The sequence below is a fragment of the Carettochelys insculpta genome, chromosome 5 (genome assembly GCF_033958435.1).
Source record: "Carettochelys insculpta isolate YL-2023 chromosome 5, ASM3395843v1, whole genome shotgun sequence".
Taxonomy (NCBI): Eukaryota; Metazoa; Chordata; order Testudines; family Carettochelyidae; genus Carettochelys; species Carettochelys insculpta.
The window spans coordinates 22,529,151-22,550,962 of NC_134141.1; the positions used below are offsets into that span (position 1 = coordinate 22,529,151).

General features: G+C 42.4%; 1 protein-coding gene across 2 annotated transcripts; it reads left to right on the forward strand.

The window, feature by feature from the left end:
- Nucleotides 1-156: 156 nt before the first annotated feature.
- On the forward strand, nt 157-21,480 carry NMRK1 (nicotinamide riboside kinase 1). 2 transcript variants are annotated; one of them, XM_074994760.1, is made up of 9 exons: nt 157-291; nt 8,308-8,375; nt 9,144-9,234; nt 10,189-10,237; nt 11,852-12,005; nt 12,110-12,181; nt 15,424-15,530; nt 18,254-18,338; nt 20,992-21,480. In XM_074994760.1, the coding sequence occupies exons 2-9, from the start codon at nt 8,347-8,349 to the stop codon at nt 21,017-21,019; spliced, it is 615 nt and encodes a 204-aa protein (XP_074850861.1). In that variant the 5' UTR covers nt 157-291; nt 8,308-8,346; the 3' UTR covers nt 21,020-21,480. The 2 variants fall into 2 exon arrangements, with proteins under 2 accessions (XP_074850861.1, XP_074850862.1); XM_074994761.1 differs by lacking the exon at nt 20,992-21,480 and adding an exon at nt 17,303-17,359 and having other exon boundaries at nt 18,254-18,283.
- The last annotated feature ends 332 nt before the right edge of the window (nt 21,481-21,812 follow it).

Sequence of the window (21,812 nt, forward strand, 5' to 3'; positions counted from 1 at the left end):
GGCTGGCCCAGCGAGCGCCGGGCAGCCAATCCCTGCGCGCCGCCTCCTTTCCGCTGCCCGGCGTGGACCGGGCGCTCCCGAGCGGCGCAGCCAATCCGCGCTAAGGGGCGGGGCGGGGCGGGTGGCCTGGTGGCTGTCTAGCTGCTCGCGTGGTGGGGCGGTGAGCAAGCTGGCTGTAGAGGGTGGGGGGACTGTTGCGCTGCGGCCTGGGGCTTCTGCATTGCAGGGCAGCGGGCTGGGAGGCCTCGGACCGCCCAGGGAATGTGGGGCGCCCGCTGACCTGTTCCTCAGGTGCGTAAATGGCGCCACGAGCACGGCCTGAAATCCGGGCTCCCAGCAACGAGCGCCCTTCTCAGAATTCAAAGGCGCGGGCGGGGGGCTGCTGGGCGGCGTTCCCGCTCGCTTTTCCATCGGGGTGGGATAAATTTTGTGCTGTACACCACGGTAAGTGAGGACGCGCACCCCCTGCGGGCACACCTGCAGCTGGTACTCTGCTGAGCCGCTGGGTTGCACCTGACTATCCCCTGGGCAGCCGCCCAGGCGCTCATTTTACAGGGAACACTGCTGTTGGGGCATGTTTGTGTAATGCCTTTTTCCCGTGCCTGTCGTTTGTTGAATCCCTCTGTGCTAGTGACTGCTGCTGCACATGGACACTGCTGCCAAGTTGGCAGCTGAAGTCGAAAATTCTCTTGGAATTTTGTCTGTTTATTGTGCATTTCCTTACCTCTGTGCTTTGTAACCAGCACGTCAAGAATGTTATTTGCTCAAATGCTTTAATTATATTGGTCCTTTAAATTAATTAAACATAATTAAATGTTACACTTAAATTTGTTAAATTTTATTATTAAAAATTACCCATAATTAATAATTGCAGCTGCAAACTTCAGAACAAAATTAGGGTACTAATTGTGAACATCTGTGTTGGCAAGTTCGGTGCCTTAATATTTGGCATTGTAGGCCAAACACCTTAGCTATGTCTACACTACACAGATCTTTCAAAAGAAGTCCTTCCAGAAGGTCTCTTCCTAAAAAACCTCTTTCAAAAGTGTGTATCTACACACAGAAAAGCAGATAAAAAAAATGAGCTGCTTGTCTGAAAGAGAGCATCCACACAGCCCTTGCTCTTTTGAAGGAACAAGCCAGCGACTGAAAAATCCAATGACGACTGCTCTTTTGGAGGGGGGAAAAAAGGGGTCATGGAGCATCTACACACATTTTCTTTCAAAAGAAGCTTTTGAAAGAAGGCACTCCTAAAATGGGAGTGGAAGAATGCTTTCTAAAGGAACGCTGCGTACTTTTGATTTAATTTTGAAAGAACGCCTTTTGTGTGTAGACACTGCACTGGATATTTTGGAAGAGCCCCTTCTTTTGCAAAATATTTTGAAAGAACTTGCTAGTGTAGACAGGGCCATCATGTTCAGCTTGATGACAGTCTTATCTGCAATAAGCTGGCCTATTTAAAAAAAAAAAAAAAAAACTATTGGCAAGACTTTTCTCTTGGCAGAAGTGATACACATTGAAGGTTACATAGAGCTCTACCTCAAATTTTTCTTTCACCTGCAAAACAAAGATGCTATTTCACCCATGTTGTCATTCTGATATCTTGTGACAAACATGGGTAGTATTACACTGCAGAAAAAAATTTTAATGGTCAGTGTTGACAACCTAGTCTTGGCTTTCTGCTTTATTTTCCACACATACACAAATAAAGCTTTATTTACTATGGGATCCCTCCTTTTGGGACTGTAGTTGGTGCGGACGACGATATTCTTTAGGTATGTGTACGTGGTATCTGAGTTGTCAGCTAGTGCTTCTTTTTGTGTCAAAGATTACCTCTGCTGCAAACCCCTTATTGGTATTCATTCTAAAATATGTGTAGCTTTCCAAGAGCTTGTCTGCACTTAAAATGCTACATTGCATGGCTGCATTATTGCAGCACTGCTTGTATTTGTACCTGTTTCCTGTTGGCACAAGTAATCCACCTTGCCAAGAGATGCTAGCTAGGTTGATGGAAGACAAGAGGGGCGAAATTGGCTTAACAAGATGCACCAACTTTGTCAGTTCCTGAGTGTGCTTCTTTCCCCCCCCCCCCCCCCCCCCCGCAACTCCCTCTACCCATTTTCGCAAGGCCCCACCCTCTCTTTCCTGTCCCTGTTTCACCCTGTTCTGCCCCCTTCCCTAAGCAGGCCGCACCCTAGTTCCCTTCCCTCCCCATCCACTGCCTGCAGTAGGCTGCTGAACAGCTGCTCTCAGCAGGGAGGAGAAGGAGCTGATCACTGGAATTGCTAGTGAGTGCTGAGCACCCACTATTTATTTTTTCTTATGGGTGCTCTAGCCCTGTGGGTGTGAGTCAGCGCTTATGGGCTTAACTGTGTTGTTGATGGGTGTATATTTTTTAGACCCCTGAGCCACATACATAAGCCCACTGGGTTTTCTAGTCTATACAGGGCCTGATAGTGTCTGGTGTATCTTCTTCCTTGGTGGTGGTGGGGTGTGTGTGTGCAGTGGGGCTAGTCTGCAACGGGAACCTACATCAGCAAAGCTACATCTCTCAGGGATATGTATTTTTTACCTCCTGTAACAGACCGTGCTAAGTCAACAGAAGAATTGTTCCATCAGTCTAGCTCAGGGCTGGCAAACCTTATTTGCATAACTGGCCACTGAGTTACAGAAAAATGCAGTGGTGGGCCACGAGTTCAATTCTGCTTACCTGCTGGGGGTAGTGCAGAGGGTTGGGGCTCCCTACCACCCTGGGTGTGTGGCAAGAGGTCAGTCATCATGGCTCCTGCCTTGCAGAGAGATGCCAAGACTCGGGGCGTGCACACACACACACAATCACCCACACTTCCCTGTGGGGGCACACCAGCATTTGTGGCTTCAGCACTGCCTGGAGGCAGTGAGGCTCAAGGCTTCCTGCTACGGTGGGATGAGCTAGCACTCGTAGCTTCCACCCTGCGAGGGGGCTCCAAGACTCAGGTCGTCTTATCCACAGGGCTGGATCCTCAAGTTCTGGCTTGCTGTGCCATGGGAGGATGCCTCGAGTCTCTGTCTTGCTCCCCTCCGCTGCCAGGGCAGGTGAATTTCATGGGTGTGCTGCTCGGGTCCAGATGACAGTTAGCAATGGGATTGTAAATTGCCCCCCCTAATCTAGTTACTGCCTCTTGAGGAGGTGGATTAACGGATGGGAGAATCCTTCCTATCAGCATACAGTGTCATAGGTGCATCGGTGTTTCTACTGTAGACACACCCTGAGCTTATGGGAATACTGACTGCTAATGTATTGTAAATAATATCTTTAACATTTTATAGCACTACCTGACTACCTTAAATTTTTGTGTTCTGATTATCAAGAACATTGAACACCAACAAAAAAAGTCAGTAGGAGTCATGGATGTTCAGGATCACTGCGGATCAGGCCCTGATAAGCTATATTCTGTAATAGGTAAATATAGTTTGATTTTGCCAGTTGGGAAAAGCTGAGGAATAGAAAGATGAGGATGGCAGTCTATCCAAGGTGGGGAATGGAGAGCTCAGGGCAGGGGTGTGGGGCTGTGTGAGTCTGGGGCAGGGGCTTGTAGAGTGTGAGGGGGCTCAGAGCAGCGGTTCTAGGGATGTTTGGGGAACCTCAGATCTGGGAATGAGGCTGCCATGCTTGCACAGCTGCTGGGTTCCTGGGGCAGTAGGGATCGTGCTGGTCTGGCCACTTGAGCAGTGGGTACCGCCCTTCCTGGCCATTTGAGCAGTAGCACCCAGAGCCCCAACTGGCCAATCTCTGGCTGGGTGGGAGGGTTCAGGAGCAGGCTGGGGTTGGAGTCTGGCCAGGAGGAACGGTTCAGGGGTGGGGTGGGGTGGGTTTGGGTTCTGGGTGACAGGGAGGGTACAGCTGAAGGGTCTGGGCATGGGGGGGATGGAGAGTGCTTTCCTGACTCTGTGCTCCTCAGTGCTTCCAGGAACCATGCTCCACTACTCCCATAGGCCACAATACTGGGTTCCCAGCTAATGGTCATCCACTGGGATGCTCTGGTCCAGAAACATCTGACTCACGAATGTTGCTGGACCAGAGAGTCCAGATTTTGAGAGGTTCAGCCTCTAGTTGCTGATCTTTAAAAATCCCACTGTTGTGTGGGAATGGAGTGTCTCTATCATCGGAGATTTGTGGTGTTCAAAAGAATTCGTATGATGGAACAGGGGATCTCTTGAGAAATAGGAGAATTTCAAGGCTACAGAAGTACAACAGGTCTGTTAGACACATTTTAGTTTAGGCACAACATTTGCAAATATAACATTTAATTAAATAAGAATTTTGAAATATAACAGCTTTCTACTGAGACTCCAGTCAACTTTCATTCTGCTGTGACTTGTAAAAGCAGTGAGCAATAGTAGACAGGTTCACTGTCTGCAAAGTCAGGAAGACAGCTTTGAGTGAGCTTCCATTTGGTTTATATTTGAAGACTTAAAGCTTTGCTACTATAATAATTAGAAAGTGAAATTAAAACAAAACAAAGTTTAACTCTGCAGAAATTGATGGTACTTGTCCAGAAAAATGGTGTGTTCAAGTAGAACTGGAAAACCTAGTAACTCTTTTAGTTGCTAGAATTAAGTACTGCCAGTATTGGCTATGTAAAACGGGTATTGTTTGTAAGTTCTTTGGAGAAGGGACTGTCCCTTTTTGTTGTGTATTTGTACAGTACCTATGACACTGCAGTGTTGATTCATGTTTGTAATTATGATGACATGAGAGTATAATTTGTTTTTTTAATATTTCTTTTAACTGATTAAAGAAATAAGACATTAGACTAGACAATGGATTACAGAAAGTTCAAAATGGAATCAAGTACTCATTCTTGTATATTAAAAATAATTGAAAGTCTGTAACTAACAGCGCAACTACAAAACCAAATGGGAACTCTCACTTTTTATAAAATTATTAATCTCCATGCCTGGTCTGAGTTGTGGGGAAGGGTCGCAACATGTGTTCATTTAATTATCAAGCTAAATTAACAAGCAAAGCAAAACAAAATGAGAATAAAAACTGTGCTAGTTCATCTTAAATGCATGGGGGAGATGAATTTTCTTAACTGGATTATACAGTAAACCCTCGATGTAATGGATGAGTGGGGAAAGGGGTGTTTGTTAATGCCGAAAGTCCATTACATCTGAATGGTTATGCTGCATGGTTATGCACTAACCTTCCCAGCCCATCACTCACTCCTGTCCTCTGCCCCCTCCTTTCCTTCCCCCTCTTCTGACCCATTCTTTCCCTCACACCTCCATCTCCCTCTCCCAATTACCAGGAGAGGAGCTGAGTGCCGGCCTGGCTCCTTCCACCTCTTGCAGGTCAGCGCTGCGGCTGCTCCAGCTCCTGGCTCCAAGCCACCCGCAGGAAGGTAGAGCATGGCCGTCTCCAGCCGGCAGCAGCCTCCAAAACTATGGCTGCTGCACAGTGCCATTGCAGGCTGCGGCGGCCGGGTGCTGACATGTTCCACTCGGCCGGGCTGGGGGAGGAGGGCTCCTGTGCCCCAAGGCAGTACCCCCACTCTCCTCATGCCTCCTCTAGCCCTGGCAGCCGCAGCCACTCTGGCAGCTCCTCCAGCCCGAGCAGCAGCTCTGGTGAGTCTCTGGCATTTATTTGGGGGGCGGTGCTGGCAGACAGCGGCCATTATTTCCAAAGTCCATTGTATCAGGGTCCATTAAATTAAGGGTTTACTGTATTAATGAAAAACAGTTATTCTTCCCATGTTTAGATAATCCCAATGTTTCGTCTCCTACGAGGTCCTCTTACAAATGCCTGTATTTTTCATAGTTCTTACATAATAACTTCATTTGGCTCCTTAAATTAGATTGTTGTTACACACTTTCCATTTTGTTAAAATGTTCCATTAATCACTTTTCTTTCTTCAACTAGAATGGCAAAGCTGCCTGCAGATGTTTGGAGTCTGTCCTCACCTTTGATTTCTCAAAAAAATAAAAAAATTCTCTGTAGACTGGTAGAGAGATGTTGATGAACCATTGTCTGTAATGGAGTCTCCATCACTCTAAAACTTTAAAATCAAGATTGGCTGCTACTTGTGGGCATTGTACAGTCCACAGGAGACACCAGGTTGTTTGGATCGCTCTCCCACAGGACTTTTTGCCTCTCTAATAGCTTGCAACATTTTCCCCTCCCCCTCAGCACTGCTCCCTGACAATGTGAGTCCAGTGACAATGCTACTGTGTATCCTGTTTTTATTTTCTCCAATTAAATGTGGACAAAGCAATTGTCTAAGGGGTAAAGGGCTCCCTGATGTCTAGCAGGGAGTCTCATCAGGCCTGATAACATCAGTGTTCCCAAACACTCTGTTGTCATAATCTGTATCTAAAAGGTGTCATGTAAGGTAATACATGCAAACTGGTAATGTGCTGGTCATCAGTATGATTGTGTCATGTATGCAGGGCTGATGCGTGAAAAATTATAAAGATGTGCTGGAAATAGGTTCTGAAAACCTGTTTGGTAGGTAGGGCTTAAGTCACCCCACCCTAGACAAAGGAATATGGTCTTGCTTCCTTGTGTGAATCTGCAGTATGAATTAAGCAAGGGGACTGAATGAAGGTACCTTTTGTTAGTGAAAACAAAGCCATCAAATTAGCAAGTGAGGGAGATAGTTAAAAGATTATCATAATGAGGGCAGAGTGCAAAAATTGACATGGCATCAGCTCCTGGGTGGAAGCAGAAAGCTGAGCCCATAGTGAGAGCTGCCTGGCTTTGGAGGAAGATAGGTTTTGAGGATATAAACAGTGAGTGCCAGTTTGGCATCCTCTGCCTGAAAAACAAAGAAACAGAAGTGCTTTGTGCACTTGCCAGCCAGGCTGGAAGGAGGAGTGTGGAAAAAAAATTGCTCTGAACAAAAGACTCTAGTGTGCTAGGTCTTTGACTTTGTAACCTTTTCTGTCCCTGTTTCTTCTACTTGGTATCATTTAAATAGCTTTGTTAATAAAAGTAACCTTGCTTTGTTACTCAGCCATCTCCGTGCAGTGTTTTAAACTGAAGAGGAAAAATCCTCAGCCAGCCTAACAGGTTATTGCTGTGTACTTCTCTTTCAGGGCACAGCAAACTTGTAAAGGTTTTGGTCTCAGAGGGGCAGCCATGTTAGTCTGTAGCTTCACATATAACAAGCAGTCCTGTAGCACCTTAGAGACTAATCACTTTATCAGGTCATGAGTTTTCATGGGTAAGATTCACTTCTTCAGATGATTGTCTCTAAGATGCTACAGGACTGCTTGAAAATGTTTTGTGACTGCTATAGGATGAGGAGCTGAGCACTGGGTAGACTTGGAGTTGGAAGGGGTGCTTGTGCCTACCTGCAAGGAGTAACCAGGCTCATGGTAAGACAGGGTGAGATTGTGCTGAAAGCAGGCTGTTTGCGTTATACTCTAAGCAGCACAGAAGCCCTAGGGTGGCAGGTGATGACAACCTTTTATGATTCTGGGTGAGTCTCCAAAGTGCCACAGTGCCAGAGGAACACTTCTCAGTGTTCAAAAACTCCATCCAATAATTAGAAAGACAACACCTGAGATCTGTAATACTGTAACAAAAAATAAATAAAAGCTAAAAGCAGGAAAGGGAGCTTGAAGAAGAAATTTCAGGTCGTCTTTGAAATAAAACAGGACACAAACACATTCCTCTCCCCCTACCACTCCCCCAACCTTCCCTAAGTTACTTTCCCAGGACTCTCTGTTCAAAAACTTCCCTGTTAAGCTAAGTGGTCCTATTTTCTGTGGTGGGATTGTTCACAATGCAGTAAACTGTTCCATATGCGGCATTCTATTATCCAGAACTCTCAAATAATTGACATTTTAATCATAAGTTTAGTTACATTTTCCATAAGTACAGTATAGTGAAAGTAAATACAAATAAATGCAGCAAATACCGTGTAAGTTTACAGTGAACAATACTACCATGGTTAGTAAATAAAGTACTCTGCATACATTTTGTTCTTTTCCTAATATCTAATCTTGTTTTTCTCTAATGTTATGCATGACTAGGTATCATTATTCAGAATATTTGAGTATCTGGGAACCTGTGAGTCCCGGGGCTGACATATATGAAAGCGTTTATTGTATTCAGAACTGTGCTTGTAAATATGCAGTTGTGGCTTTAGGGATTAAAGGTGGCATCATGGTAAGTCTCAAAGGTTCTGAAGACTACTGAATAAAAGTGGTAGAGGTTGAAAAATTTTAAAGGTCTTCTTTGTGGTAATTGACGTTTTCTTTTCTGGCCATTTTGTTACTGGCCAAACTGTGTTCATTGACGGTTCTTATTTTAAACAGAGGAAAAAAAAAGAGAGGAAACTGGATTGAACACACACTATGAAAGTGTTCATCATAGGACTTGGAGGGTAAGTCCAAACACATTCAGTCTCTCTTAAAACAAAAATTAAAGATCGCCTCAAATTCCATAGTGCCATCTGTCAACCCTTGTGTTTGAATATAACTGGCTTGTTTAAAATTAAAAAAAAATTAAAAACTTAAGCTTAATACTGTGTGAATTCATTATATGTAATTTTTGATAACTTGTCCCATCCTCCATTAAAGAACAACCTTATTAGACATCAACTCTAGTTTTCCTCTTTTCCATAGTCTCATAAGCTGACTAAAATGAATTAGAACATGGGTGGAGAACGTTTTTTCAGCTGGAGTCCACTGACCCACAGGAAAAACAAGGTTGAGGGACACACAAGTAAGAAGGAGAACAAAACAAAGCTTACCTGGCTCCCAAGCTATGGCAGGGAGGTGACACCAAAGCTCAGGGTTTCCAGGGTGAGCTGGTGCTCATGTTCCAGCTCCACGGAGAGGCACGAAGGCTCAGGGCTTCTGGGTTGGGGCGTAAAGATTTGCTGTAAACCAGGGCTGGATCCAGCCTGAGGGCTCTAAGTTCCCCACACCTGAATTAGAATCATGGGAGTGTAATGAAGTTTGAGAGATCATCTAGTCGAGTCACTTACACTCATGACAGAACTTAGTATTTTCCAAACAAACATTGGGACACTGTGCAAATAGCATTTAATATTCTGAATAAAATTACATTTTTTGTAATTGCCCCCTGGACATTGCACTGCTACATTATTCATTATTTTTGTCCTGACGTGTTTCATTTTTTAACTCAGTGTGACAAATGGGGGGAAAACAACACTGGCAAAACGACTTTGGAAACAGCTTCCAAACTGCAGTATTCTCGCTCAAGATGACTTCTTTAAGGTAACAGAGTTGATGGAAATTCTTCAGACATAAAATTAGACTTTAAATGTAGTTCCTGTACAGCTACATTACTTTTTTGTGCTCTGTCAGTATGTGACTATTTAAAATGAATTCTGCTCCCAGCAATTTATATTGGCTGTATCTAGAAAAGGGGGAAATACAATTAAAATACTGTATTAATGTTAAAATATTCAGTTGCCAGAAAAGATTAGGAGCAAGACCAACTGAATAATCCTCTCATTTGCATCCTCCGATATTGTTAAAGGTGAGGTAGGGAGAGATGCATTTCAGGGAATATTTTATATTGCTGCAATTTTTAGTATTCTCTCTGCAGTTCCTTTTTAATTCTAGCTGGAAAACAACACATGGAAACAAAATATCATCTGAAAATTAAGTACTGTTGCTTGTTTTATCTGATTTTAAAATGCACAAATATAACAGTTTCTGTATCTATATACGATTGAAGAGCCAGGTCTTGTTCCTGATGTGGTTAGGTTTTCGGAGTGAAAGTCTAGTCTATTCAAAATCTAAAATGTAATAAATACTAAAATCCAGAGATGCTTGTGTTTATATAGTATGTGATATATTATCAGTTTCAGTAGATCAGTAAACGGTTTTACCCAGATTGTTTTTTGATTGAAGTGTAATTTTGGGGGACCCTGGTGATACCAAGTTTCAATCTTGGGCAGGAGGAGTACTCCTGTTACGTTGAAATCCATCCACTATTTATATGCGGGGGGGTACCCAACCCTGTGAATATTATTGTCTCCCCAACTCCACATATTTCTTTGGCTCCTTGTTTCTCCCCCTGCCCATGCTATATTTTCTGTTTCATATCCTAGCCATCTAACCATTCCCCTTAGGCAGCTCTCACTGACTTTCCAGCCTTTGGCCCATGGGGTTATTGTTGCCTTTTGACTTAATAACATCCTTCTGTACATATTTTCTCTCTAGCCCGAATCTGAAGTAGAAGTAGACGAATGTGGATTCAAACAGTATGACGGTTAGTAGATTGAGCATATTACTTATAAACAGTGTGTTAAAATGTCAGTTTTAGTTTACTAACTTTAGCTTCTGTTTCTCTTGGGTCAATGCTGTCATCATTGGGGGTGATACTACTTTTTTGAATTTAATTTACAAATGTTAGTGACATATGTCTGGTGGAAAAATAAAGAAAAATAACTTGGAGGATTTTTATGGGATGTTGGTTTAACACACAAAGTCTGTGTTTTAAAAGTTCATAGACATCATGCTGAGCTTGAGGGGTAGCTCAGTGGTTGGAGTATTGGCCTTGTCACCCAGGATTGTGAGCTCAGTCTCTGAGGGGGCCTTTCAAGGGTCTGGGACAGGTTAGATTTAAAAAAAAAAAAAATCTGTCAAGGATGGTGATAGGTCCTGCCATGAGGGCAGTGGACTGGACTCATGGTCCCTTCAGCTCTGTGAGATATGTATCTCCCATGTTTCATGTAGCAACAGTTTAATGTATTGCATAATGTACCCTTTGTTTGGATATTATGCAATATTATTACTAGGGAATAGCCATAATATTTTCACCTCCTGTATTTATCACTGACTTCACGTCTTTCTGCTTTGCAAATTATCTAGTCCTTTGTTTCTACAGAAACAGCTCTCAGCATAGCATATTATGAACATTTCTTGTGGTGACACCACAGTGGTAAAGATCTGAGGAGATGTGTCTCCAGACTGCTTCCGAGATGCTAGTTAAACTGTCTGCAGTAGACTTTATTCTCTCAAGTCCTGAATCTTCTTGGTCTTCTAATCTGTGGTGTACAACTGGCGGGGGGGCTGGGGGATGCACTGGAGGAGGGGGAAGAAGGTGTGCAAGGGCAGCAGGCGGGGACAGAGAAGAGTCCCAGCCCCAAACCTTGCTTGAGCCAGGTCTCGGGCCAGGAATGTTCTTGTTGCGTGGGCACCACAGGCCCATACAACTTGTTGCCCATGTGTGTAATATCCTGAACTCCCAGTGTGAAGTCACTGAAAGTCCAGACTGTTTAGCATCTCCCAGAATCAGATTTCAAATTGGTGAGATCAGACCCAAGGTTCAACCTTTTCCTCATGCAAGTTAATCTCGCTGCAAATGTGTTGCAGATTACAACTAAGGATAAATCAAAACTGGAGTCTGAGAGCTGCATCTAAACTTCAAATTCTAGGCTAACCATGATTTAGTTCAGGTCATCTCTAATTATACATCTGCAGAGTTTAATATCCAGCAGTGGATCTCAGATTTTCTGCAGTACCTAAGTATTTATGATATTAGCTTAAACCTTGAATTCTGTGTTTACTACTAAGGTTCATCAGCTCTGTAACTTTCAGTTCAACCTTTGAACTTCACTCATCTTGGACAGTGAAACTGCATGAAATCAATTGGATGTTCTGGTTCATGTGCCCTGGTTCAGTACTGTTGTTTAGGGTTCCAGGGATATTAACATTTCCATTTCCATGTCTTTTACATCAACACTGCTTCTTTTACATAACACCTACATTTAACTAACTTAAATTATTTGACAGGGATCCTACCTAACTCAGAAATAGTGGAAAAAAGTTTTAAAAAGCCAAAATAGAAATGCTTTAACTTAATCTTTTGTGTTTTTTCCAGTACTCGATGCCCTCTATATGGAGGAAATGGTGGCAAGCATACGGTCATGGGTGAAAAACCCTACAGCAGACCCTAAGAGAACATGTGACAGTCTGAAAAGTACAGAAGATGTTCACATTTTAATAGTTGAAGGCTTTCTTCTGTATAACTACGAGTAAGCAATGCTATCTTACAAATAACTTTAAAATGTCATGTTAATACAAACTGTAAGTGGGGGTAAATAAGGAAACAAAATGACCAAACACACTATTGTCTTAGGCCTCTTAATGAAGTATGGGATAGAAGATATTTTCTGACCATTCCATATGAAGAATGCAAGAGGAGGAGGAGGTAATGTTTTAAAATTGTTGCGCACTGCAGGTCACCATGTCTTATTACCTATAAGATGAAAAAACTTCCTGTGTGCCAGTATGTTCTCACGCATCCACAAAATGTGACAACTCTTAAATCTCCTTTGTGCTTTTTGTGTGATCTTGCTGAGGTAGTGGGCTCAGCCTGGTTGCTATTCCATCCCTGAGGGTAAAGTCAGTTTAAGCACCATCTGTATCCCTCAGATATGTAAATCTATTCCCTATTAGTACTATTGTAGTTGTGCATGGAGGCCCGAATCATTATTGAGATCACTAATGTACAAACACAAAGAAAAATGTCCCTTACCCAAGGAACTTGAAATGTTATTTAATTACATTGTAATGGCACTTAAGCACTGTTCAAGAGGGGACAGAATCAGATAAAAACAAAGCACTGTTCTTCCAGTTACAAGGAGCTGTGCCACCACAACGCTGTTCAGAACAGCCATTTTATTGTGTGTTATGTGAGTTAGGTATTGGCCCCTTTCTTCCTTCAGTTACTGTGGCAAATCTGCAGTAACTGTTGCAAATCTGGTTTTGAGAGTAGAAAGACACAAGTGTATCTAAGATCAGAATTTGGTTCACTGATTGCAGAATTCACAATAGCTTGTATTTTGAAAAGTGACTAGGTTTTGGGTGCCTTTCTTTTTAGAAGTCCGATTTAAGAGACTTTAAAGGTGTTTAGTAACCAAAAGGTGGGTGCTCTGCACTTCTGAAAGTGAGGCCCTATAAACAAGTGGCTCTCAATTAGAGGTGTGCATACCCTTGAGGGTACACAGAGGTCTTCCAGGGCGGCAGTGGGCCACATACAACCCACTGGGGTTCTGTGTGTGCCTCACTAGATATTTTCCTTGCTGTGGCCCACGCACAGGTTTGCTAGATTCTACTGTTTTCATCCACGTATTCTTTTCCCTACTAGTATTACTAAAATGACATTCACATAAAGCAAGGGAAGGTGAATTGGGGTGTGTGTTGATTGTACACAACATTGAACCACAGCAGTGCTTTGATTGGATGTAGAGAGTGTACCCTGCAAATTCTAGGCAGGCAAGTGCAGTTTGCAAAACTGTTCTGTCCCAGGTGACCAGTTTGGTTATAACAATCTTGCAGCCCATTGAGATGAAGGAGGGCCACGAATATGGTTCCATTCACTAGCCTAGGTTGTCCATCACAGTTCCAGGGGGTACATCATCTTATCTAGAGTTTTACAACAGGCCACATAAAAAGCACTAGCAAAGTCAGTGCAAACTGAAATTTCATACAGACAATGACTTGTTTCTACTGCACTATATGCTGAAACGTAAGTCTAATATTTATGTTCCAATTGATTTATTTTATAATCAGGGGTCCTACCAAATTCATGGTCCGCTTTGGTCAATTTCATGATCGTAGGATTTTAGAAATTGTAAATGTCATGATTTCAGTTATCTAAATCTGAAATTTTATGGTGGTGTAATTGTAGGGATCCTGACCCATACAAGAGTTGTAGGTAGGCAGTCACAAAATTATTGTAGGAGTGCTGTGGTACAGGTTAACCCTTTCTAAACTGGGACTCTCTGGATGTTCCTGGACCAGAGAGTCCTGGCAGCCAGGAGTCCAGTGGCAGGAGGGCTGGTGCCAAGAAGCCCAGTGGGGCTAGCAGCAGGAGGACCCAGAATGACCAGCAGCTAGGGTGAGGCCAGCTGGGGATGGGAACAGAGCTGAGAGTGGGGCCAGTCCTGTGGCCAGGAGCTCTGTCAAGTTGGTGGCAGTGTGGCCTGCAGCTGGCAACTTAGTCAGGGCCAGGAACAGAGCTGGTCTGGCCACACCTGGTGGCTGGGGGCCACTCAGCTTGGGCCGAAGTAGAGCCAGTTCAGTGGTTGGGGGAGGGAGGCTGGTGGCCAGGGTCAGGAGTGGAGATGGGCTGGGAGGGGGCAGTGCCAGGGGGGTGGAATTGAACTCCCCTGGGCCACAACTCTCCCTTGTTCGGGATTGGTCATGTCCTGGGAGTGCTGGACCCGGGAGGTCCATCCTATACTTCTGCCTTAATTTCTGCACTGCTGCTTGAGGCAGTGTTAGTTTTAGAGCTGGGCAGCTAAAGAGCAGAGGCTTCTGGCAGGGAAATCAGCTGTGAAGGTAAGGATGGCCTGACCAGCAGAGAAGTAAGAATGGCGTGATGTAGTATCAGTACCTTTACTTCTGTGCTACTGGTTGCAGAGCTGGACCCTCAATCACCAGCCTCCCTTCTCTGACTTCCCAGCTCTGAAGACTGCAGTGCAGAAATAAAAGGTAGAATAATATGGTATTGCCACACTTCTGTGCTGCTGCTGGTAAGGTATTGCCTTTAGAGCTGGGCACCTGGCCAATAACTGCCACTCGCCAGCCACTCGGTTCTGAATGCGGCACAGAAGGGAGGGTGGCTATCTTACAAGCCCCCTAAAATAACTTGTGATCTCTTTCAAGTCCCTTCAGGACCCCAGATTTGAGAAACAATGGTCTCTTCCTTCCTTCCTTCCCTCTCTCCCCTGCATGTCCCAACCAATGAAATCTGCACAGTATAGGGTAAAAGCACACAAGATCAGATTTTGTTGGGGGAGACCAGATTTCACAGTCTGTTTAAACATTTTTCACAGCTATAAATTTGGTAGGGCCCTTTTATCATGATAAAAATGAGAAAGCAACAATTTTTCAGTCATAGTGTGCTGCCACTGTTGTATATTTTTATGTTGGATTTTGTAAGAAAGTGGTCTGTGAGGTGAAACTTGGGATGTGCAAGATAAATCAGACGCCTGAAATGGGTATAGTAGTCCAAAAAGGTTAAGGGCCAGTGCTCGAAAGCATTGCAAGTTGAGCAGCCAAAATCACTACTCACTCATGAAAATTTGGACCAATGTGAAAAATGCTAACTGTGATAGCATGTAGTTTGTGTAGTCTTATATAATTTACTTATGCAACCAAGTTGTAATGAAGAAGTAACATGTTTCACAAAGAACCTGCTCATCCAAGTTCTGCACTTGAACTGATGGGCAGAAATGGGTGATTTGATGTAGATCATGTGCGGAATTTGATAGCTCCTGTTGTCAATAAGGAATCTCCTTTGCTCTAACCAGCAGATACACAGCCTTACTCCCCTCTAATGTGTTGGGTAGATATGTTCACAAAATAAGCAATGAAGGGGATGTGAGTGCACACTAGGTAAAATATGGAAAACTTGCATAAGATACCAAATGTATTTTTCTGTAGTACCAGAGTGTATCAGCCGCCAGATCCACCAGGATACTTCAATGGACATGTATGGCCTATGTATCTGAAACATAGAAGGGAAATGGAAGAAAATGCAAATAATATTGGTATAGTATACATAATCCTTAAACATATTTAAAAATTAAATGTGATTTTTGCAAATCAATATTTTTTTCAGAATTCTTTTGGCATTTATGCAGCAGTTTTAGGTGCATTCATCAAGGATAGGTGATCTTTATGCTGGAAAAATATCTCGTAGATAACCATTGTAAGTTGCAGGAATAATCCAAGAAGTACTGGTCATCTTGACTAATAATTCCTAAATTCCATGTGACAAACCTGTTTGCGTGTGTGTACAGGTAAATTGAAAAATTCTGGGGTGCCATATCACTTATGGGTTGATGAATGAGACTGTCGCTTACAATTCTGATTTAGATCTCAGAATGCATTAAATAAGAGTTCTCCAAAATGTACATATTGCCAACCAGTGACACAATCTGGCATAAGATGTGTCCAGATTTTAGTGCTTTGATGGAGCTACACAGGAGTGTTTGCATAATGCCAAGCTAATAGCGCTAATTAGAACCTGATCCTGCAACATTTGGAGTACTTCCTGCAAGGCAATGGATACCGAGCACCTTCAGCTTGCATTGAATAGCAGTTAGGCATGCTCACACTTTTCATTATTTGGTGCTAAGCTCCTCCTCCTGTTATTGATCAGTATCATACAAAAGATTTTTATTTATCAAAAATGTTAAGGATGAAGCTTACCCCTTTGGAGAGATCCTGTGAACCATATTTTATAGAGTTTCAAAAATCAGAGTATGAGAGATGGGATTGGGTAGCTTTCACATGGATTACGCAAGATTTGTGGGACATGTAAATCATAATTAATCTGTAGCTGGGTCCTTGTGGAAGTAAACCATCCTAACACTGAGTTACAAATGAAATCTATTCCATCAGTGTCTTTGCTTTTTTAAGATAGCTGTTACATTTGCTAAAGCTTTGTGTTCAAAAAAACTTTACTCTCTCTCCGGTAGTGGTTTACAGTCCCTAGCAAATCTGCTTGCTAGTGTTCCTTTTGGGAGTGCTGCATTGCTCTCTTGAATGAAAGGCTGAATTCTAGAACTTGTATTTTTTTTTAAACTATGAAATTGAGTAGAGACCTATGTCTTGTGCCCCAGGAGACCTACGTCCCCATTCTGTAGGCAGGAAATGCTGGATTATTTTCAGAACTCTGGATTTTTTTCTGAAAAACAGAAGAGAGGAGAACGAATGTAAGATTCCAGAAAATGAAAGCAGTTATTACACAATCTCTTGCAACATGAGTTCTTACTCAGCAATCTGAGAAAATGAGGTTCATCCATTTGACAGTAAGCTAGTTGAGGCCAGAGCTCTGATCATTAGGAAGCCTTTGTGTATGAGACTGTCCCCTGTATTCCCAGCTTTCATTGCTGATTCTTTTGCTTTCTTAAAGCTATGTTGAGGAATTGCTTACTACTGTACTGGCTGAAGCAGGAGTGTTTTTGTTTCTGAATTGTCAATCCCAATTCTTAAATTACCTGCATGTTTCACAGAGGAATCTCATCCATATACTGACAAACCTAGCCCCACTTTGTTTGAAATGTGACATGTTCAGACAACAGGTCTGCGAAAGGATACTGGGAGACTCAAACCAGCATTGTCATAAACTCTCAAAACATTCTGTCTGGTGAGGATTTTTAGTTTTTTTTAAAAATGACAGCATGAACGTCAGTCTTGCTAAAAGTAACAATGAAGGAACCAGGTCAGCTCTTCCTTGTGTCTGGTTTACATTAGAAATATTTTGCTGGATAGCAATGTCAGTAGGAAGTCTGATTTGCTTTTGTTTTGGTTGCAGGGTTTCTATGTGCTCCTGCTTTTGCCTGTGGATGCTTATTTTGACATGTGTTTACTGGTACAGTTTATTTTGCTTGCCAATCTGAGATAAGCACTTTCTGACAATTTAATAGGGTGCACCACACTAGAAGAATTTACCAATATAGTTATATTTTTATTATATGGACTTGGACTTCATCAGTCAATCCATATTTATAGTTGGGCAGGAAAATCGGTTTTGTAAAGTTTGTCATTTCTTTTAAGGATGGGAAAAGGAATAAAAGAGCCTGCATAGTGTAAATATTTAATCTTATTTTTCTGTCTGCTCAGTATAGATAGATAGAGGAACTAAACAACCAAGAGTGGGTCTTACCCATGAAAGTTCATTACCTAATACATAAAATTGTTAGTCTTTTAAGGTACTCCAGGACTGCTTGTTGTTTTTTTCTATGATGCTACAGACTAACCTAGCTACCCCTGTGAGACTGTAAACAACCAAGAGTATTAGAGATTAAAACATGTTCATCATCTTGTCTACCAGGAGAGTTAGTAGAGTTTTGCTGCATGTCCTAAATATTAAACTGGGCCACAGAAGAAACATCTTAATTTGCATTAATCTTCCACTTCCTAGTTGGCTGTGCAAGTTTTGGCAGTAATGGTTCCCAATCTCCTTTGCCAGTGGGCTTCTATCACAGGGGAACATTTCTCATCTTACTGTAGAACTAGGATGTCTATATTTTTTAAAAAGAATCTGGCATTTTGGGCTGGATTGATCCCCTGTTTATGGATCCTCTACTTAAGGATTTTTATGTGAGAGACTGGGAGAGGAAAGAAAGTATTTTGGATTTCTATTGTGATAGCACCTAAAGATGTCATTCAAGATTGTGCTGGGTCCTATAGAAACATACAGAAAGTTATAAATTCATTCTCATTCTTAATCTTGTGACTACGTTTCTCTTCTCTTCTTTCCCAGTTTATTTGGATGGAACAAAATCTGAGGAAGACCTTTTTTCACATGTGTATAATGATATAGTACAGGAGCTAGAAACATGGAAAAAGTAAGTCATCTTACAGGAATTTGGAACAGGACAGTGGAACTCATTAAAAAAAATCTCTCTACTAGTATTAGGGGATAATGTAAATGCTAGCATTTTAAGTCTAGTGTTACAAAAATTCTTATGTTTTCTTCCATTGGACGCAAAAAACTAAAGAAATAGGGTAGCTGTGGTCTTAACTTTAGATCTAAAATACTTGGTGTCCTTGGAACCAGTATTGGCTTAGTCTTTCACTCTTCTGTGGTAGGCTAATAGAATATGCTAATCATTTACTGCACGGGCTTTAAAGTAAAACTTAAAAACCTGAGCTTCTGTTGGTGCTTCTTGGTCAGCGATGACCTTATGGCACTCTGTTTAGAGCTGGATTTTTGACCAGTTTCTCTGAACCTACTGAAATTTTTTCCAGACATAAGAGGCTGCTGACAGAGGGGGGAGTTCGCTGGCAGAACCACATTTACACTTCCTTTTTTCTGTCAGCAGCAGCCGCTGCTGGCAAGTGAATATGCAAATGAGCATCAATTTGATTTTTGAGGCCACCTATTTGCATACTGCTGCCAGCAGTTCAGGTCAGTGTAACTGTAGTCATCGTCTTCTAAGATCCCATTAAGCAGTGGAAGTGTTGATAATGCTGCTAGACAATATTGAGCTCCTGTGGTCCAGCAGATTCTCTTGCAGCACCAGTCAGGTCTCGAACATGCTGGACTAGAGAGGTTCAACCTGTATATAAATGAGTTGCAGCTCTGAATTCACTTGTCTGTCAAAAATATGTCTACAGCAGTTATCACCAATTAATATTTATCTTAAAGAAAAAGCACAGTTTGTATATCAATAGTTGATCCCATAAGGCTCATCTTCCTACCTTATATAACATGTGCAGTGCTTTTACTGGCTCTTTGGTACTCATGTGGTGCCATGAATATACAAGTATCGCTAGTCAGTCTATATATATTTATTTTGTAACTCTAAGGCTGGGTCTACACTTGCCCCCACTTTGAAGGGGGCATGGTAATCAGGGTGATGGGAGATTACTAATGAAGTGCTGTGGTGAATATGCAGCATTTCATTAGGCTAATTCTCCCCCGTGACAACTTCAGAGCTTCAAACTTTGAAGGGCCAGTGTGCCGTGTACCCGTGAGCACTTCGAGTGCCTGCGTTATTTCAAAGTGCCTTTACTCCCCAAAATTTTGGGGAGTAAAGAGACTTGGAAGTAGCGCAGGCACTTTGAAGTGCTTATGGCTACATGCATGCCAGCACTTTGAAGTTTGATGCTTCGGAGTTGCCGCAGGGGAGAATTAGCCTAATGAAGTGCTGCATATTCACCACAGCACTTCATTAGTAATCTGCCATCACTCTGATTACCATGCCCCCTTCAAAGTTGGGGGCAAGTGTAGGCAAGCCCTAAATGTCAAGTTTATTTTTCTTAACCAGTGAATATTTTTAAAAAAAAAATCCATTAAAATTAGAATTTTCATAAAATGTACATCACTATATGAAATACATTAATAGACACAGAGGTGTGGCTGGTCCTTAATGGTTAAAAAAATACAAAATGAGATAGGGAAGATGAGTGAGCAAAACCTCAGTCAAACAAACCTCCTGGTTATGGTTTGTGCCGGTAAATAGCCAGGACCAGATTAAGACTTCTTGGGGCTGGGGCTTGTAGAATTTATGGGCCCCTAGGCTCTGGGGTGGCACCAAAAATGAGGGGTTCATTACATCCACTAGCTATTTAAAAAACTCTAGAGAAAGAACCAATTAATACTTATCTGAAAGAAAAGTTTGTATATTAATAGTTGATCTAGTCTTCCTATGGGTTTGGAGTGCCAGGGAGCAGATAGGGAGTGGGGATGTGGGGTCTGGGTAGGAGGTGGCATGCAGGAGCGGGCTAGGGGTGTGGAAGAGGGACAGGTTAAATGAGTGGGGTGGGAGGGGTCTGGGAGGGTAGAATGGTGTGGGAGGGGTCAGGGGATTGTCATGCATACCTGGTAGAACTCCTGATTGGTAGTTGGAAACTGGTGGTTCTGTGCTGCCCTGCATTTGCAGGCACCTCCCCCTGCCACTCCCATTGTCTCTGATACCCTTTTGGTGGTGGAGGGGGAAAATCCTGTAGGTGAGCACAGGGACAGAGAGAGTTTCCTTGCACTCAGGGCAATGCAGCATCATTCCAGCATGGGAGGGGAACCACAGCATTCAGAGTGCTCCCCCCCCCAACTAAACAGAGCCAGCCCAGAATGCAGCACACAGAGGCTTTCCTGGCTGCATCCCACTGCCTGTGCTACAGTCATCAAAGCAGCTATTATAGTGAAGCAAGGTTATATAATACAATCAATGATATTGTGTGCATATGCAAAATCCTTATGAGACAGATTGTGTGTCTTATTACATACAAACTAAATATAAATACTTGTTTTACAGCTGCTTAAAATCTGGAACGGATCAGTAGTTAATAACCTTGCAGAGTTAAGAGATATATTTAAAAGCTTTTGAGATAAAATGTTAATAATATATTGCTTTCAGAAAAAAAAAGTTTGTCAAGATTTGAAAAGTAGAGGGGCAGGATAACTTATTTTGGGCTTCAGGTGGGTGACGATAATTGATAGACATATAGGACTTGCCATGTAATATCTGTGAACTGATATCTATATTTTTTTTTAAGGTTACCAGGTTACAGCAAAGCCATGTGAGAAGTTAGGATTCTTTCCATTATGGATTAAGAGTCAATTTTTTGGCATCTGAGAAAGCAATCCATCCAATCTATTGTATGTATCTCAGTAAAACCAGTTTCTACAAATCCATATTGTACTTCTGTGACTGCTGTTAGATTTGTAAATATTGATGAACAGTATAGGTATAAAAATAGTGCAGTGTTTTCAAAATGATAGTTGCTCTGAATGGTATTTGTCACCTTTTGTCAGGCTTTAAATCTGAATTAATATTTAATAATGGAATATAAAGAATTTGAAAATTAATGAATGCAAATAAAGCCATGGATATTTTAAAAATGTTTTCATAAATATTTGCTATCCCTGTGTCTACACGTGCCCCTTCCTTTCGAAAGGGACATGTTAATGAGCGGGTTTGAAAGATGCTAATGAGGCACGGCAATGAATATGCAGCACCTCATTTGTATAATGGCGGCCACCGCGACTCTAAAGTGCAGCTTTTTGAATTGCACGCCACCCGCGGAGACGGGACCTTCCAAAAGGACTCCCCCAGTTTTCGAAAGCCCTTCTTTCTATCTGGTGTTAGGAAGAAGAGCTCTCGAAAACTGGGGGGGGGTCTTTTTGGAAGGTCCTGTCTCCATGGGCGGCCCGCGATTCGAAAAGCTGCACTTTTGAATCGCTGTGGCCACCGTTATGCTAATGAGGTGCTGCATATTCATTTTGCAAACTCAATATGCAAAGCCATTTTGGAACTATGTAAATAGAAATATTGGATCTGAGACAAGAAAGAAAATTTATTTTTCACAAGATGCTT

Bases quoted from the DNA above. Each gene is read 5' to 3' on its own strand.
- NMRK1 (XM_074994760.1), top strand. From the start codon at position 8,347: ATGAAAGTGTTCATCATAGGACTTGGAGG. The intron at 10,238-11,851 runs GTTAGTAGATTG...TGTTTTTTCCAG, and splicing joins TGGATTCAAACAGTATGACG to TACTCGATGCCCTCTATATG. The intron at 15,531-18,253 runs GTATAGTATACA...CTTCTTTCCCAG, and splicing joins AGAAAATGCAAATAATATTG to TTTATTTGGATGGAACAAAA.